Source organism: Onychostoma macrolepis, chromosome 13, assembly GCF_012432095.1.
Source record: "Onychostoma macrolepis isolate SWU-2019 chromosome 13, ASM1243209v1, whole genome shotgun sequence".
Taxonomy (NCBI): domain Eukaryota; kingdom Metazoa; phylum Chordata; class Actinopteri; order Cypriniformes; family Cyprinidae; genus Onychostoma; species Onychostoma macrolepis.
In genome coordinates, this window is record NC_081167.1 from 24,466,848 (window position 1) to 24,486,866 (window position 20,019).

A 20,019-nucleotide genomic window follows, 5' to 3' on the forward strand; every position below is an offset into this window, starting at 1 on the left:
TTGTTTGTCATGCATCTGCAACAGATCATTAAAAATTTTGAACTTGTTTAAAAAAACATGTTTTTTAAAATTCCTTTTTGGCAGCCTTGTCTTAAAATGAAAAGGAAAATATGAAAGCTGTGCTGAATCAATACAGTGGACAGTCAATCAAAACGCTCAATCCGGCTCTCTCTTTAATCTGTCAGATGTTAGTAGCGACACAAAGGTTTTAAAAGGAGGGACCTTTAAAAGGAAACATTTTGAAAGCATGGACACACAAAAATATATTTTTCGACCTTGGTCTCTTGTTCTACTGTAGGTCCTCTTGAAAATGTGATTTCATGCATTGCAGTCAGCATTTTCTCTTCTTTCACTAGGGTGAAAAAGGTTTTGATGGCTCAAAAGGTCTACAGGTAAATAAATTTTTGGCATAATGCACATCAGAGGAACAGCATGTCATTCAATGTTAAAAGAAGCTATATGAGCTTTAAAAAATGACCCATCTTTATTTTATTTGATAGATTTAACTGTATTTAGTGTGTAATGCAAAAGCAAAAATGTCTACGTGTGTGTATGTGTGTGTATGTATATATGTGTGTGTATGTATATATGTGTGTGTATATATATATATATATATATATATATATATATATATATATATATATATATATATATATATATATATATATATATATATATATATAAAACCCAGCATTTTTAGAGTGTATATATACAGTGCACAGCATAAATGAGTACACCCCCTCTGAATATATATAAAGATGTATTTTCTTAATGATCACTAATATAATTCATTGAAAGATGGCAAAATTGAAATGTGTTAAACACATACTTAATAAAAACAACAAAATATATGCCAATATTTTCTGTAAGATAAGTAAATTAGCCAATTTTGTTTAAATGAAGGATTGCCGAAATAGTACACCCTAGATTTAATTCAGCAAATATATAATATTCTACTACTTAGTTTGTCCTCCAGAACTTTAAGTATACTGCTCTGACTCTTCTTGGCACTGAGTGTACAAGTTCATGACAAATTTTCACATCTGTCCTGTTTAACTCTGCTCTGGTCTTTAATGGGGAGTTTTGCTCAGCTTGTCTCTACAGAATCCCCCACAGCTACACAAGAGTGTTAAGATTGAGTGAAATACATGTCCACTGAAGGATTTTCACCTTGGGAGAATGAATATCTTCATTGCCATGCTGAAAAAATGCCCAACAATGCAGGGAATGAGGGGAGGGTAGCATCTTCTGTTTCAAGTTTTTGTATTCCATCACACAGTAGTGTGTGAGTTCATGACAGCGTTGATAAAGCACAACTCCCTCACACCTTCAGCACTCATTCATCCCTATATAAAAGCTTTACTACCACTGAACGTCACTTTGGGTACCAAGCACTTCTCACTGTACTCCTCCTCTAGCACTTCTGCAGGCTGCGTCATACTCTGTGAGATAAAGTGTCACTCTTTTCATACCTTTTGCCGGCTCTGAGACACTTGCATGTTATTTCTCCTGCTCTTTTTCTAGAAAAAAATCACTCATCACTAAATGAAAACTTAAAGTGAAGACCTGATTATTTCAGGAGCCTTGTCACACGTGCATTGTTTTTGAATGTCGGCTATATTTTCACACTTAAAACAATAATTTGGTATTCCTCTTGTCCACTATTATGCTAAAAAATAAGTCACCTGGCAGTTCTCTCCCAAGTGGTTCCACTGCTGCCAACATTAAGTCTTGAGTATGATTCAGTGGGCTATATGACACTTTTAATTGTCAGGAAATTACTTGTCTTTAAAATTTTTGGTTCAATATACTTACCTGTTGATCAAAAATAAAAATATATATTATTCAGGAGGGTGTACTCATTTTTGCAACACAACATTTTATCACTTTGATAAGAAAATCTTATTTTGCTGAATAATTTTGATATTCTTTGGTAATTGATCAAGCAGGCTTGATGGAACATTATATCTCCAAAGAACCCTAACATGTCATCTAAGTAAAGAGTAATTGCTGAATTCGTTATGTTTTAGAGGGGGTATACTCATTTATGCTGTGCACTGTAAGATAATATAAGATAACTTGTTACTTTGGACATGAAGTGGGTTACATGGTAGAGTGTGTTAACCTTTTATGATGAAATGGTACAAATTTATTCTGAAATGTACTAGTAAATGGCACCATTTCCTGAGAAAGATCAATTTTCTCCTTCTACTCTTTTTATTATGTATTCTTATTTTTTCTTATTTCCTTTTTTTTTAACTCTCATAAAGGGCAATACTGGATTGCCTGGACTGACAGGGGCACCAGGACTTGAGGTATGAACTTCATGTCTCCGTAAACCCTCCATGCTGACATCTTATGATTTAACCAATATAGAAAGAGCATTAAAGTCTTTCTACTTTGGTGTGATGGAATTATTGCGGACCTTGTCAACGTGGTTGACCAGTATAGCAGCTCTGCCGTGATGTCTCTGATTTACTGACCAGTGCCAAAAGCTTTCTTACGGCTGGCTTATTGCAATCAGTTCTTGGTGAGTTAAATGGGTTGTGGCATGTTACCAAGGTCACAAAAAGCATTTGATTGTGGCCTTCATTTTAGTTAAGGGCACAGATAAGGACCTCTCAGAATAGCAAGCAGTTGAAATGCTACACAGCCTGAGTACCTGAATCAAAAGCTTTCAAAGCATGTTTTCATTCGCTCTCTCTGAGAGTTAGGCAAAAACGGATTTAACATTTTCCATGCAGTTTAATGACGTAGTTTCAAACCTACAAATAGAAAAGGTCGTAGCGCCAAACACTCGTCCGAAAGTCCAGTAGACCAATAATATACGGTGCGTAGATCCAAAAAAATAACAAGGGTTTATAGACAAAGGAGATCCGCACTCATCCAAACAGTCTAAAAAAGCTGTAGTTTCAAACCTGAAATAAGGTCATGCTGCTCATATTAAGAGATCTCAACGAGTTTGTGTTCTTACAGGGAAAGCAGGGTCCGCCTGGCCCTGTTGGCCTCCGTGGTCTTCCAGGAGATCAGGTAAGCAGGAAATATTTCAGTTTCTCAACTCGTCCCATGCTGCTTGGATAGAATTTGTAACTGATCAAATGTACACTTTTGGCAGGCAAACAAGAAAATGCATGATAAAATACTTGAAACGGGCAACTTGGGACCAGAATATCATACATTCTTAAAGAAATAGTTCACCCAAAAATTCAAATTTACTCACCCTCAGGCCATCCTTTGTTACTTCATCAGAGTACAGATGAACTGTAGATGTAGTGTTAATTTCTTTCTTGTTTCTTTACTGAAACGGATTCTGAGAAATTTAGCATTACAGTACATCACTTGCTCACCAATGGATCCTGTGCTGTGAATGGGTGTCTTGTGAAACAGCTTCTTGCCAAATTGTGAGTCTGTTAGCCATAATAATGCTTCCTCCAGTGAAAAAGTCCATCCTCCGCTGTCTCATCAAAATCCACCGACACATTTGTTTAGAAATGTTTTGGACTGTTTCCACTTGTAAATGGTGCATATTTCTCTACTGCTTCAGATGAGATGTTTTTTTTTTCACTGGAAAGAGCAATAGTGTGGATAGAAGACATAATAGCCAGAAGCAATGGTTTGATGGATTTGTTTATTGTAAACACACAGCTTTTCACTTCACAAGACATTAATTGATCTACTAAGAGTCATGTGGATTATTGTGACGTTTTTTATTAGTTATTTAAACTCTCATTCTGACGGCACCCATTCACTGCAGAGGATCCATTGGTGAGCAAATGATACATAACACTAAATTTTCCCAAATCTGTTCCAAAGAAGATACAAGAAAGAAACAAACTCATCTAGATCTTGCAAGGTCTGAGGGTGAGTACATTTTTGTTTTTGGGTAAACTATTCCTTTATGGATAAAGGTTCCAAAAAGGAGTTTTTGCAGTAATGACATATAAGAACAGTTTTGGGTTCCTTAGTATGAAGAACATTTGACATATTCTAAAGAACATCATGAAGAGCCTGTTGTGCAATTGAAAGAGTCTTCACAGTACCACAGGCTTTTGCATGGGCAGACACCACACGAAAATGTAAAAATCTAGTTTTATTTTAATCACGCACTCCACATCCTTTTAGTTTTTCCCACTCGCTCACAAACAGAAAAAGACAATGCACGTATAAATAACAGAGCCAAGAAAAACGAGAATGCAGAGCTGTAAATTGTTGCACAGACAATCAGTAATCAATCGGTAATCTGAAAATTAATTTGCAAGGACGGGTACATCTGAGTTCTCAACGTGTGGGAGGAAACAGCATCAGCATCACAATCTGTTCTCAGCACCTGCTTCTGCTAACGAGCATCTGCCTTTATTCCAAAAAAGATGGGAACACAGGGATGGGGGATGTTGGGGATCAAATTAAAATGAAAAAGCAGAAACAGATAAAGCTGATAGGCGTGTGTCTTGTCTTTCCTGATTTTTCCAGGGCTCTTCCGGTCAACCAGGAATGCCTGGAAAAGATGGAATGAAAGGAGAAAAGGTACGCAAGAGCGCTCTGTGACTGGGGCCGCATGTTTCTAATGTGATGTTTTCCTTGTTTCTGCATATGTTGAAGCACTAGGTCATGTTCAGTATAATTTGTTCACATTAGACTTCACTGAGCTGTTTTGCTTGTACATCTCGATGGTTTGCACCAGCTTTAAGCAGATAAAAAGGTGTATGCTGAAATAGTTTCAGAGTTAAGATCAATAGTAGGGTCACTTGAGGTATCTCAGAGAATTACTGCTTTGTGTTTATTATTTATTGGGGTCCTTTGGAAGGCAAAATGTGACATCTCTGTAGAGAAACTGGAAAGTATAATGAAACTGGAAATCTAGTCTAAAGCGTAACAAACTACCTTTGTTCTGAAGACTTGGCCCTCAGCAAAATTGATTCTCAGATGGTATTAAGAACTAAAGAATGGCTGAACACTTTGCAAATTTATTTCCAGAATTTTCCTCATATTTGAGTAACAACTTAATATTTAGGACTTCATATTTAGAATAATTAAAATAATTCATATGAGTGATTAAGTAAAATAGCCTTTTTTAATTGAAAAGTCCAATAAAACTAATGTGCATCAGTGCATCAAGTTATTTTATAATTATTTATATACTATTGTAGTATTTTTTTTATATTTTAAATTGACTTATTTTTACATTTTATTTTAGTTTTAGTATTTTTGTGCTTTTTTTCATTTTTATTTATTTATTTTTATTTTGTATTTATTTCAGTATTAGTTTTAATAACTTAAATTTACAATTAATTACTTCAGTTATTACTTCAGTTATTAAGTCTTTTATCTAAACTTTTTTCATCTAATATTGCCAAAAACATTTTAATGTTATATCATTTATTTTAGTCTTATTTTATTATTTTATATATATATATATATATATATATATATATATATATATATGCATACATATATACTGCCGCTCAAAAGTTTGGGATCAGTAAGATTTTTAATGTTTTTTAAGGGAGTCTCTTCTGCTCATCAAGGCTGTATTTATTCAATCAAAAATACAGAAAAAAAACTCTAATATTGTGAAATCTTATTGCAATGTCTAATATTGGTTTCCTATTTTAATATACTTTAAAATAGAATTTATTTCTGTGATGCAGCGCTGAATTTTCAGCATCATTACTCCAGTCTTCAGTGTCACATGAACCTTCAGAAATCATTCTAATATGCCGATTTATTATGACTGTTGTGCTGCTTCATATTGTTTTTTGGAACATGTGATACTTTTTTTCTTTGATTCTTTGATGAATACAAAGTTAAAACGAGCAGAATTTGTTCAAAATAGAAATCTTTTCTAACAATATAAGTCTTTACTATGACTTTTTATGCATTTAACACATCCCTCCTGAATAAAAGTATTAATTTCTTAAAAAAAAAAAAAAAATGGCATTGTACATTGTAACACAAAATTTATTTTTTAAATAAATGCTGTTCTTTTTAACTTTTTATTAATCAGAGAATCCTTTTATTAATCAAAAAAAGAATATCACAGGTCCCCAAAAAAATATGAAGCAGCACAACGGTTTCCAACATTGATCATAAATCAGCATATTAGAATGATTTCTGAAGGATCATGTGACACTGAAGACTGGAGTAATGATGCTGAAAATTCAGCTTTGATCACAGAAATAAATTATATTTTTAAGTATATTAAAATAGAAAACTAGAAATAAAAAATAACAGTTTTATTTTATTTTTTATATAAAATATAAAATTCATTTTTTAATAGTTATTTTTATCAAATAGATACAGCCTTGATGAGCAGAAGAAACTTCGTTAAAAACATTAAAAATTTTACTGATTTGAAACTTTTGAGCGGCTGTGTGTATATATACACAGTGGGGCAAAAAAGTATTTAGTCAGCCACCAATTGTGCAAGTTCTCCCACTTAAAAAGATGAGAGAGGCCTGTAATTTTCATCATAGGTATACCTCAACTATGAGAGACAAAATGAGAAAAAAATCCAGAAAATCACATTGTAGGATTTTAAAGAATTAATTGGTAAATTCCTCGGTAAAATAAGTATTTGGTCACCTACAAACAAGCAAGATTTCTGGCTCTCACAGACCTGTAACTTCTTCTTTAAGAGGCTCCTCTGTCCTCCACTCGTTACCTGTATTAATGTCATCTGTTTGAACTTGTTATCAGTATAAAAGACACCTGTCCACAACCTCAAACAGTCCAACTCCAAACTCCACCATGGCTAAGACCAAAGAGCTGTCAAAGGACACCAGAAACAAAATTGTAGACCTGCACCAGGCTGGGAAGACTGAATCTGCAATAGGTAAGCAGCTTGGTGTGAAGAAATCAACTGTGGGAGCAATTATTAGAAAATGGAAGACATACAAGACCACTGATAATCTCCTCGATCTGGGGCTCCACGCATGATCTCACCCGTGGGGTCAAAATGATCACAAGAACTGTGAGCAAAATCCCAGAACCACACGGGGGACCTAGTGAATGACCTGCAGAGAGCTGGGACCAAAGTAATAAAGGCTACCATCAGTAACACACTGCGCCGCCAGGGACTCAAATCCTGCAGTGCCAGACGTGTCCCCCTGCTTAAGCCAGTACATGTCCGGGCCCGTCTAAAGTTTGCTAGAGAGCATTTGGATGATCCAGAAGAGGATTGGGAGAATGTCATATGGTCGGATGAAACCAAAATAGAACTTTTTGGTAAAAACTCAACTTGTCGTGTTTGGAGGAGAAAGAATGCTGAGTTGCATCCAAAGAACACCATACCTACTGTGAAGCATGGGGGTGGAAACATCATGCTTTGGGGCTGTTTTTCTGCAAAGGGACCAGGACGACTGATCCGTGAAAACGAAAGAATGAATGGGGCCATGTATCGTGAGATTTTGAGTGAAAACCTCCTTCCATCAGCAAGGGCATTGAAGATGAAACGTGGCTGGGTCTTTCAGCATGACAATGATCCCAAACACATCGCCCGGGCAACGAAGGAGTGGCTTCGTAAGAAGCATTTCAAGGTCCTGGAGGGGCCTAGCCAGTCTCCAGATCTCAACCCCATCGAAAATCTTTGGAGTCCGTGTTGCCCAGCGACAGCCCCAAAACATTACTGCTTGGAGATCTGCATGGAGGAATGGGCCAAAATACCAGCAACAGTGTGTGAAAACCTTGTGATGACTTACAGAAAACGTTTGACCTCTGTCATTGCCAACAAAGGGTATATAACAAAGTATTGAGATTAAATTTTGTTATTGACCAAATACTTATTTTCCACCATAATTTGCAAATAAATTCTTTAAAAATCCTACAATGTGATTTTCTGGATTTTTTTTTCTCATTTTGTCTCTCATAGTTGAGGTACACATTTGATGAAAATTACATCTTTTTAAGTGGGAAAACTTGCACAATTGGTGGCTGACTAAATACTTTTTTGCCCCACTGTGTATATATACCACTGTTACTTACGTTGGTCTTATTTTTCCTCCAATAATAATTCAAATTTGCAAATATTTTGTTCAGATGACTACATTAAAGTTATTGTGAGAAAGTCGACTGGCAAAAATGCACTCAAAATAGTCGCAGATCTCTCAATCACTACAGCATCTTTAATGTAGTGAGCATGTTCAACATAACGGATGTTTAGACTGCTTTTTTTAGTCATTCGTCTCACCTTTGAAGCTGCGTGAGGTGATTTCTAGGTTGGTAGCATTTGCCCCAGATGTCTGTGATATTTACGCCCAGCTCTTGTTTTGTATGTGTGTGTGAGGGCAGGCATGTGTGTGCATTTGTGCGGTGCTCCTCAACCTGTCAAATGACAAACCTGAGGTGACAGCGACTCTAAATGCCAGCTGTCGGTGTGTGTTTGCAGGGTGATACAGGCGGAGCGCCGGGACCGATAGGCCCCCCGGGCCTCAAGGGTGAACCTGGTGAGCCCTGCTCTGTCGGACCTTGCAATGGGGTAGGTACACAACACCATTCCTGTCTTTCTCTTTCACTTCACTCCATGTTCCCCACTCAATATCTTCTCTTTCAGCACCTATTTAAGACACAAACAGAATATCACTTAACACTTTGATGCTTTGATGACAGCTCCGATTTAAGAGGCACACTGACAATGATGTTATGCACCTGTAATTCAGCGACACATTGCCGCACACGTGTTCTTCCTCCGCCAGAAACCGGGGTTATTGATGACAGCTCCTTGTTTTCAGCTTTGACAATGAAATACTGTTCATGCTAATTCACCGCTTTGGTAAAACTGTCTTTAAAAATGCCTTTGCTGTGCCACCCTTATGGGACACCTGTCAGCTTTCCAAGCCATGAGAAAGAAAAATCAGCTGTGAGATCTGCAAAATAGCTCAGTTGTTTCTCTTCGAAACCAGTGAGAAACAAATCGAGACTTCTTTAGTCTCCTACTTTGTTTTCTCAAATCTAAGTGAAAACGGATCTCAGTGTTTCATCGAGAAATCAAAAGAAATCTCAACCAAGATACTAGTTTGCCATCTGTCAGAAATCTCACAATTCTCATCCTGTCCTTTCAGAACCATCGTCTGGTCCAATCTATCATATTTTCAACTGCCGTCTGATTTCTTTTTATTTCTTCTTTATGAAGAGAAGCGAATACTTTAGATATATTCTGGGATATTGTAGATGTGGTAACTTATCTAGTTTGGGATGAAGTGTATCAACTATTTAAAGTTGGCATGAAACGGAAGTTGTCATTTGTTCCCCATTGTGACGTATATCAAAGTGAAACGGCTTCGTGAATGAGAAAAAATGTAGGAGCAGCTGGTTTTATTGATGACAGCTCATTGATTTCAGCTTTGACAGTGAAGTAATGCTCATGCTAATGTAATGCTTTGGTAAAACTACCTTTAAAAATACCTTTGCTGTGCCATCCTAATGGGTCATTTGCTATTGCTATTGACTTCCTCGTTGATGTTTGCTATTGCGTTTTATTTCATGCTAGTTAGGTGCCAGCTGAACTCTGACTTAAGAAATGATGTTTGTTTGCGAGGGAAGGAGATAAAACTGCATATTAACTGTAAAGGTGGCGAGTCATCCAGCATGAAGCATATAGACAGATGGGCGGTGGGCAGACAGAGCACTTGTTGACCAGTTGAATGATGGTTTGCTGGACTGAAATCAATATAGCATGAAGCCATCAGCCACCTTTGTCTGTTCTGATTTAGTGGAAGAGAGAAAGACTTACATGAGTGAAGTGAACGAATGAAATCAATTCTGACCACATTTATATACACTCCTGGTCTCATTCTGCTTTATTATTATTCGTTTTATTCTTATTTTGTTGTTTCTGTTGTTATCACTTTTAATAGCCACTTTTGATTCAGTCCAACTTCTCACAAGGGCCTTGCTGTGTTCATTTAATCAGTTCACTACACTTCAGTATCCTGTATTTTGACTTCATAGGATGCAAAATGTCTGTTTACCTATCTGCTGTGATGGCTTCTGCAGTGCGAAAACTACTTGCTAATCTAATTCTTGCTGACCACAAAAATCAATTTTCCATCAGTGGCGTATAGCAAATAATGCATACTGTAACTCTTTCACACTGTCGGCTTCTACAGTATCACTTGCAAATCACATCAAGAAAAACAATTAAAAATTTGCTGTGAATTGCACCAAACTCAAGAGCATGCAATATTTAGCGATGTTGAGGAAGCAATCTCAATCTTGTCAAGTTACAAGCTACTAATTTAAAGTGGTGAGGAAAAAGTAGATTATTTATTTATATAAAATGTTACACTGTTCTTTTAACACTGTTTTAATAGTTTTAGTATTCTCAAACACTGATTTTCAGACTGTTCCTATAAAAGTTTCTGGCTGAAATTGAGTCTAATGTAAGTTCTAAGAACACGGTCTTCATTTGAGTTTGTATTTCATCTCTAGGAGGAGGTTGCGTCTGGTCTTCGGGGGTTGCGGGGCCCTAAGGTAGGTCACTGTGAGAGATTCTTTTTAAAATATTCAATTTTGCACTTGTGAAGTTTATCTGTAAAGGAACATCCCCTGAGTTCATATCAGCCATATTTTCCTGTGCTGTGCTTTGTCTTTTAGTCCACTTTTTATGGTGTGATAAGAAATGTCAGCATTGTGAATAATTAAAGGAATCTTTTGGGTTCAAGTTAAACTCCATATCCAATTGCATCTGTGACACTAATGTTGATTATCACAGAAAACCATTTTGACTTGTTCCCAAAATTTAAAACGAAGCAAAATTTGTGGAATACAGTTTTCAAACGGAGTTGAAATTGTCTGTGGTAGTAGAGCTTAACTTGTATTAATCCCTGAAAATTTATTTAAGCCAGTTACATGCTGTCATAAATTATTTGCTTATGCAGAACGCTTCGTTAAAGCTCTTGTTTTACTGCTGTGTAAGCATCTGTTTGTAAGGGTTTGATTTTAAATATATTACTACATACTGACTGAAGATGTTCACGATGTTGCTATGGCAACAAATTCATTTTAAAACACAATAATTATCCAGCCAAGCTTTATTACAGAAACCGGCACTACTTTTTGGAGTTAATTTAGTTTGGATGAATGATCTTTTTTGCTCTCCACCAGGGTGAGCGAGGTGTGCCTGGAGTCCCTGGAGATGCTGGAGAGAAAGGAGAACCTGGTATTGGAATCACTGGACCCCCTGTAAGTACCTGTTTCAGAGTAACTTGACATTCATTTAAAGGGATAGTTCACACAAAACGGAAAATAGTCATTTACTCACTCCCATGTTGTTCCAAACTTTCTTTTGTGGAACACAAAAGCTAAAATGTCAGTCTGTTCCACATACAAAAATATCATACAGCATTGAACGTGTACAAATCAAATGAACAACTGTTATGGTACTTTTTGTCAGAATTGGAGCTCAACAATGGCTTTATTCTGTTCCAATGAGTCATACAGGTTTGCAACAACAATGACTTCTCACACAGAACTACACAGGCTGCATTATCGTTTCTTCATCCCACATATTTCCCACAGAAAACCACAGAGTTCACATTATATAAAAGCTTTCCAAGTAGCTTTAGATTTTAGCATTTAGTGTTTTTGCATATCAGACTGAAAACAATATTTATAAGACACCTGCAGTTATTAATAGAACATTTTTGTTCATTTATTTATTTTCTATAGGGTCTGATGGGATCTAAAGGAGAACCAGGAATTCAGGTAAAGGATCATTTAACATCCAAAAAACAGCAATTACATATAGACCAAGCATGTCAATTATATATCATTGTGCATAATATACTTACACATTGATATTGCATTTTTTTTTAAAGATCTTATACAAGTTAAGACCGAGATTGAATCTCTTTGTTTTGAAAATATTGAAGCAAGTGAATTTACATGATGGTGGTATTTTCGCAGGGCCCTCGTGGACCTTCAGGACCACTTGGAGTGCCAGGAATTATGGTGAGAATTTCTTTAATTTCTTTGAGTCCAGATTTGTCAAAAGGTGAAAATATCAAGATATTTATATATTCATATATCTGTGAATCATTTTATATAAAGAATTCTTAAATATCTTGAATGTGTCTTAATCTGAAAGGGACCTCCAGGCCCACAAGGCAGACCAGGACCCCCTGGGCCCCCTGGAGAACCGGTTTGTAACATTAGTTTGTTTTTTTGTTTTTTTGTTTTTTTTCTTTTTCTCGGCATTCCTAGAAACATAAAGTTACTATTCAGTTACACACAATATGCACAGTTGTTTTGTTTATTTTTGCTCTGCTAATGAAAATTGTTGGAATATGATATTGACATAGCACTCCATGGGGAATAAAATAAATACTTGTGTTTGTATTTTCTAATGTTGTATCTAATGCTGCTCTAAATGTTTCTTTTTCAGACAGCACTACCTATTGTTGGAGACATGGGGACGTTACTAAAGGTACTGTTTTTACTGCAGCAGATGCTACATATTAATAGTATGAATTATGATGAACAGAACTAAAAAATAAATAAAAGATGCTGAATTTACAGTTAGGCATGTACCCAAAAAGTTTCCTTTGAGATGCATATCAGCAAAACTTTTGCAGACTTTGAAACCTGCCATCTCAAACCGAAGGTGTTTAAAAAAAACCTATTTAAAACTCTGTTCCCCTCAGTCAGATTGTGTGTGGATCTTAACTCAGACAGATCTTACCCCATGTAACCTAGAGGAAGCATTTTTTCCCCTCTATTAAACCGTAAGATTTCAGAAACATCGTCTTTCCTATTACACACAATATTTTAGTAACAAAACACAAATGACAGAATATAGCCAGAGGTAATATAAAGCCCAATTTTATCTAAAAACTTTTTAAGACTGTTATAAATTATTTAATTGTCTGCTCTATTGCTCTCTTTCAAACTCTTTACATTCATGTATATTCAGCACTTAGAAAAAGAAACATTCTTTTAACTTCCACTCTTCACTCTCTCTTTAATTCCTCCTTGGAAGTACTTTGTTCCGTCTTCCTCCTCCACTGCTCTTTATGTTTCTGTTTGGGCATCATGCATTCATCTCTGTACGACTGAAGAAACTTCTGACAAGATAAATGCCCATTTGCTCAAAAAATGACACAGTGAGATTCTTAGGACTGAACTGTCAACCACAACAACACACAGAGCTACTTACAGTAGCTTATGTACTGTAATTCATCTTCGGTTTGGATTTGATGCGCCTTCATACACAAAGGAAAGGGAATGCATCAAAACATACTTAAATGTCAAAAGAACAAGCAAGTTTATGACTGATTTCTGCAGAGTTTGAATTGGAGCTTGAGTCATGTCAATAAATAAATGAAATATTTTACTTTCCTTTTTTTACGTGTATAAAAAGCTTTTGAATTATCATTCACTGTTTATGGAATAGAGCAGCTCTGACAATCTGTCTGACAACTCTATTTTAATTGTTGGGGTGAAATATTCTTTTAAATACGTTAATGGTACTTATTTAATGAAGCTCACAGTTTTATGTCGAAATCTAAAAATGTCAAAGCACTCAGGTCATGTGTTCTGACTCTTTTTGAATTTGTGTACGAATTTCCTCTTTTCTCCTCTAATGTTAAACCTCTACTGCTATATCGGTCACAGGCAATTTACTAATTGTCAGTCTTACACAAAGAATGCAAATATAAATGTGGTTCCTGAATCACCTTACACTTATTGAGCGGGTCGGACTAATGCACTAGTAAATTGCTACCTTCAGATACACGCTGGTGCTGGGTACGAAAAGTGCATCCAATGTGAAATGTCAATGCAATCCTTGCGACCCATTACGGTAAACCATTGATTACGCTTCACAGGTATACAGTTTCACTCTTAAAGTGCAGAAGAGAAAAAGGTTGCTTACTTAGCCCCTGAGTTTCAAAACCGCTTTTGAAAGCACCTTCGCTTCTGCTTTTCCTGTTTCTCGCTGTATCAGTGGGCAAATGTATTGAGGTGAATGCATCAGGCTGGCAAGGTTAAAATCTGGGAAAAAAGGCTTTTGGAAAAAATTGTACTTCCCTAATGCATGCCTTTTATCAAGTTTTCTGCCTGTGAGTTGTTTGTATGTCTGGGTTTGACCTTTAGCCTTTTTAGCAGTGGGCAAAGCTTGATTGCCACGCCATATGTGCTTCTGCAAGCTGGTAAAAGCATATGTCCAGATGGGCAAACATGAATCTTACACAGATTAAATAAAGGTCAGTATACAGAAGCAGATAAACCTGTGTAGAGCTCATGAACACACATAAGGATGTTGGAGTCTGTTTACTGTTTTTCCACAGTAAGAGTGAGGTAAATGGTGCCACGTTTTACTTCAGTTGTCTTTTAGAAAAAATGAGATGGAGGTCAAATTAATCCTTCTCATAATATTTCAGAATATCTACTATAAATGATTGCATTATGACACAATCGTAGAAATATCACTTCTCAAAATAACAAAACGTCATCCATGTCAAGGTGCAAGTTGAATCATGTGAGAATTTTTAAACCATTTTCAATTAAAATATAAAGATAAATGAGAAAAATTATTTATAAATGCACAATACTATTTCAGAAGTTTAATTTGTTGAATATTATTCACATTTTTACTAAAGGAATTACTATTTTATATGAATATTGCCTGCATTCTGAGGCAAATCTATAATTTTATTGTTACTGCGACTGACACAACTTTAGCATCTGATACATTTTAGTTTTAATTATTTTTAGATCAATAATTTACTGTGTTGTATACATTGCAAATCACTAAGAGATGTATATGTATTTTAAAACTAGATAAGTTTGCATTTAAAATAAAACTAATTTTAACTGCCAAATATAGTTTGATAAATCCTTTAATTTTTCTCATCTGCATAATTTAATCTCAGGTAGCTATATAAGATGGGTCCTTTCTGAACATGTGAACCAAAAAAAGGTTCATTTTGAGATGTGTTGCATCCTGGGTTTATCTGAACAGAAGGAGAAAGAGATTAAAAGAGAGAAAGTCAGATTTCTGCACCTTACATTGTGTGTGTTTGTGATTTTGGCAGAACGCCTGCAGTGTGTGTCAGACCAGAGTACCAGGATTGCCAGGGCAGAAAGGAGAAAAAGGTTCCCTTGGAGCTCCAGGTATCCCAGGAATGGATGGAGAAAAGGTACTGTAAAAATGGCTGCAAACACGTTTAATCTCCTCACTGATTAAAATACCGTTCCTCCACCTGAGATTTTCTAGCACTGATTGCTGTCATCCTTTCTGGCTGATGCAATGAATTATTTGTTTGTAATACACCAGACATTTCTGCAGTCCAGTTATTTGATATGCATGCGTATATAACAAAGTTTTTAAGATTTGCTACACAAGGGCTTTAAAAGTATTTAAAGAGTTTGCATGTCATTGTATTAGATAACCACAAAATCTGCAAACAATGATGCTTGACATTTTCTCAGAACTAATTTTACTTTTCCGGTCTACAATTACAAGAACTTGAAATGTTTCACTTGCAATACTGTATGACCTTGTCTTCTCGTTCTTTAAAATGAATTCCACTTTATTGATCTTTAGTTATTTAACATGATGACATTCATACGTAAACTGTGGTCTTAAGTGTTCAGATACTTACCTGAGCCGCTGTATATTCTTATGTCTGTCCTGTGGATCTGGCTCCTTACATTCTGTGTTGGCTTTGACAGGGGGATCAGGGACTTCGGGGCCCAGCTGGTAATCCCGGAAAAGAGGGTCCGAAGGTAAGCCGCCCTAAATCAGAGATTAGAGAAGAGAATCGTGTGATTGGCAGACACATGAGCCCCAGATATGTCCACAGTCTTCCCTTTAGCTGTAATTCTGGAAGTACATTTCCTCTGTTACAACAAGGCATAGCAGGGCAAATGTATTACAAATGGTGCAAAAAATGGTTTGCATACTGTACATTAGAGTGCATGAATGCGAGACATTCAGTGACAGACGAGAATTGAGGCCAGAGATGGGCGTTAATAATGTATGAGAACATCCTAAGAGAGAAACTAAATCAAGAGAGTGTACTTTCTGTTTCAATGATTGTCCATCTGTCTCGTTGTCATATTAGGGAGTGAAGGGTGAGAGAGGCTTTCCTGGTCCAATGGGGGACAAGGGTGATGAGGTGAGTTATCAAAATTATACGACAAAGCTAAACTAATCCCGTTTCAGTTAGTGGACTTGTTTGATGTGTCATAGCTGACTACTATACTGCTGCTCCAGACACTTTATTTTCCAGACTATGCATCTGAAATGAAGTGATTTTATTTGTCTGAGTAGATTGCTGTTTCAATAGGTATTTAAATAAACATCTTTTGTTTTGTACCCATTCACTTTTGAAACAATGCTGACATTGTATAGAATAGTATATTGTCCAATGGACCAATGGATTTTCATTAAAATATTCATTTTATTGTTGTTGAAATCTAGCCTCAAGCTCACTGATTGGTCCGGGGATAGAGAATGAATGATCAATTATAACTACAATTGTTTTAATCTGTTCCCAGGGGTCCCCAGGTGTGCCAGGATTGCCTGGATCCACAGGCCGTATGGGTCCACAGGTTAGAAACTTCCAGCAAAAAGAATAATTATCATGAGTTCATGGTTTCTATGTGGCGGCTAGTTTAGTTTCTTGGTAATCTTCTTTTTTTTTTCTTTTTTTCCTTGTTTTGTCCCCCTTCCCCCCAGCAATGTATCTAATAAAAATGATCCTTATGCATATTCCTCTGCATTTAGGGACTGATTGGCAGACCAGGACCTGTTGGGCCCACAGGGCTAAAGGGAGAACGGGTAAGCATAATCAAGTGATCATTTCTGCTTTAAGATTTTAAAATAATAGTAAGGCCCCTGAAAAAAGATAATGCTATTTCAAACCCAGGCATAGTATAATTGTTTGTGGAACACATCGAGGTGTTTGCAAACTGCTCATACTATATTTCCATAGAATAAGTGAACACTAGATTTCGAGGGCTGCTGTTGAGAAAAAAAAAAAATTCATAAAATGAGAAGGCCTGAAATATAGTGCATCTTTTTTTGATCTTTAAAATGGCTTATTTTGTATTCCACTTAAGAAAAGTTATACAGGTTTAGCACAACATGATAGTGAGTAAATATTTACTGTATGCGTGCCATCCTAAATTGTTATATTTACAAATTCTACAGTTAAACTGAATTTTAGAGTGGGATAAAAGCAAAATGTAAGGCATATCTTTTTCTCTCTCGCTTTTCTCAGCAATATAGTTCTTTGACCCATCTGCATCTGTATGAGTCACACACTGCCTGATAAATGGTTGAAGTAATACTCTCACAAACAGTTAGCAGGAGATAGCGAATATGCCGCTCAATGTGTTCAACAAGCTGGTGGTGTGCCCTGCAGGGTGCAGATACGCACTAAAAAGGGAATAGAGGCATTTTTCATCGGTTTTCATCAGCTGATCGGCTCCACTGAGAGCCAACCCAATAGAGCCAAGGGGCATTGAGTCTATCCTCAAAACTTCCAAATGCTCTATCTGAAACCTGTTATTATTCACAACATTTGCTAACACTGCAGTGTGGTGTTGGCCCTGACTCTCAATTCAATCATGTACTTTGTTTGGAGAGGCAGTTTGTGTTATGCATGTACAGAAAGAAATGTCTTTTTGTTCCAGGGCAGTGATGGACCGCAAGGCATACCCGGACCTCCTGGACCTCCTGTAAGTTCTGAATTAAAGTGTGCATTTTCTACACCACCAGGAATTGCAAACGTAGTTGAAAATATAATGAATGCTTTCCTACAGGTTTCCATAACTCTTCCCGCTGTCTTTCATTGTTCACTAAACAGATAATCTGCCCCAATCTAGCATCACTTGGTTGAAGTTTTGCAAAACACTAAACAATTTTTGATGGTGCAACAGTATTTATCCATATCCATATCAGGTAGACTTTTTTGAATGCTTGTATTTGCAGTTTCTTACAGATCTGAAAGTTCAACATTTTTAATAGCGATTTGTATGTATTGCCAACAAGTTTATTGCAATTAACTCTATAAAACCTACACGATACATCAATTTCTAAGGCCTCTTAATTATCAACATGATCAAAACTGACAAACCTGTTGCACACAATCTTCTTCATGCCTTCTGTCATCTGATTGATAGTTCATATTATTTTATTAAGTAAAAGACTTTTTAGTATAATTCTAAAAATGTTCCTCTTCAGGTGTTGGTATATGTGGAATCTTTAACATTGTTTATAAAGTATGCATAATAACTTTTACTTTCAGAATAACTTTTATATTCTTAATAATATTTCAAGATGAACATTTACTGGACTGAAGCAACTTGCCCATACATAATTTTGTAGGAAAAAAAAAAAGCCTTAAAAAGTATTTTTATTTATTTTTTAAAAGAAAATTTGATTTCTCTGACATTTGTATTCCAAATGTCAGGCTTTAGAAAAGTTAAATTAGGGACCAGTACAGGTTCATACCTTAAAATTAGATTCAGCAGCCCACATAACCATGTCATTTCGGTAAACATGAAACCTGCCAAATCAATTTTTTTCAATACTCATACTCAAACAAGCATAATGAAATGAAAATTTTTAATGAAAACAGTAGTATGCAATGCTTTAAAACATTAAATTGACAGCCATAAATTCATAACCACATCAGTGGCCCCAGAAATACAAACAAAACAATTTTAGACTCAAATTTAGTTTGTTTCCCTTATGATTGTATAGCCTGGTGAATGAAAAAGCACAAGAAAAATCTCATTCACTTGTATTTGAAGGCGGAACCTGTGACATATCTGGAAACTATCATTTTGGATGAATTGATTTGGGCAGGTTATTTTGACTTTAGCCAATAAGCAACCACCTAGCAACATGCTAAAATCTTGTAAACTTGTTTTTTTTTTTTAGGGTGTTCCATATGCAGAGGGCAATGGAATGAGCAGTCTCTATAAGCTTCAGGTAAAACTTTCACCTGATACTAAAACACAATATTTTAGATTGTAACTGTAATGGTCATATTGTTTATACCTTCTAAACTGTCCTCCTTATTATTTACAGAATGGAGCAGCTAATACAGGTCAACCCGGACCACCAGGGCCCCCGGTATATGTCATATTTTTTTAATTATATCCCACATAAAATAAATAGTTTGTTGAACGTACCCCACCACAGGGAATCAGTTGTTGCACTTTTAATTAAGTTTAAATGTCAATACACAAAGAAGCTACATTGATTTGGGAATCTGTATTCGGTTTAGTTGCTGTCCGCCCCTGATTTCAAGAGTTTTACAAAGCATGAATTGAAGGACGGATCACGGCCACACAGACACAAATCTGAAACTCAGACAATGACAGCAGCCCAAAGGGAGAAGGGCAAAACAAACCCGTCACACATAGTCAACAAAGTAGCTGCTTGTAAAGAAGGGGTAATTGAAATGCAGCGCTTTAACAGGAAAAAAGAGAAATACATATAAAAGAGCTTTTCTGCCCTAGCGGAATCATCCGATTAGCTTATCAACGCAGCGACACGCACACTTATCTAGTCTGTATGTAATGTGTCCTTCCTTTCCATGAAGAACAAGAGTGTATTCCCTCCTGGGCCATCTTTACCAGACCGCCCAGAACTCTGGAAATGCTAAACCCTTATCAGCAGGTCTGAAAGAGGACACTCTCCAATCTCCCTCCTCACTGCGATAGACTCGAGGAGCTGCTTACAAGTCCCTCAGGGTGCTTTGTTTCGGTTTATCCTCAGCTGAACCTGTTTTAAGTGGGACGTGACACTTCCTGTTGATGTGCCACAGCTGGAGGAGACCACACTTAGCACAATTAAACTTCGATTGAACTTCATTTGAACGATCAAGATGCTTGTGATTGGGAGAACATTTCATGCGACTAGATTGTGTTAGCATGCAGAGTCATGATATATTAGCTCACTGGTGTGCTAAGGGGTAAAATTAGCTTTCGAATGTAATATTCAATCTTGTTTTATTGGGGAAATAGGGTAAATTGTAGGCACTCTTGGCTGTCATCTCAAAAAGT

The 20,019-nt window shown here is 36.3% G+C and overlaps 1 protein-coding gene across 4 annotated transcripts in view; it reads left to right on the forward strand.

Annotated features, from left to right (window-relative positions):
• LOC131551995 (collagen alpha-1(XIX) chain) overlaps positions 1 to 20,019 on the forward strand; it is a 164,239-nt gene that overhangs the window by 113,838 nt on the left and 30,382 nt on the right. For all 4 annotated transcript variants that reach the window (XM_058795306.1, XM_058795307.1, XM_058795308.1 and 1 more), the window contains 19 exons: positions 357 to 392; positions 2,271 to 2,315; positions 2,977 to 3,030; positions 4,471 to 4,524; positions 8,384 to 8,473; positions 10,426 to 10,467; positions 11,101 to 11,178; positions 11,665 to 11,700; positions 11,902 to 11,946; positions 12,083 to 12,136; positions 12,380 to 12,421; positions 15,030 to 15,134; positions 15,670 to 15,723; positions 16,062 to 16,115; positions 16,498 to 16,551; positions 16,727 to 16,780; positions 17,638 to 17,682; positions 18,890 to 18,940; positions 19,040 to 19,084. In XM_058795306.1, coding sequence (XP_058651289.1) covers positions 357 to 392; positions 2,271 to 2,315; positions 2,977 to 3,030; positions 4,471 to 4,524; positions 8,384 to 8,473; positions 10,426 to 10,467; positions 11,101 to 11,178; positions 11,665 to 11,700; positions 11,902 to 11,946; positions 12,083 to 12,136; positions 12,380 to 12,421; positions 15,030 to 15,134; positions 15,670 to 15,723; positions 16,062 to 16,115; positions 16,498 to 16,551; positions 16,727 to 16,780; positions 17,638 to 17,682; positions 18,890 to 18,940; positions 19,040 to 19,084 — 1,038 coding nt within the window. The remainder of the gene's footprint in view (positions 1 to 356; positions 393 to 2,270; positions 2,316 to 2,976; positions 3,031 to 4,470; positions 4,525 to 8,383; positions 8,474 to 10,425; positions 10,468 to 11,100; positions 11,179 to 11,664; positions 11,701 to 11,901; positions 11,947 to 12,082; positions 12,137 to 12,379; positions 12,422 to 15,029; positions 15,135 to 15,669; positions 15,724 to 16,061; positions 16,116 to 16,497; positions 16,552 to 16,726; positions 16,781 to 17,637; positions 17,683 to 18,889; positions 18,941 to 19,039; positions 19,085 to 20,019) is intronic.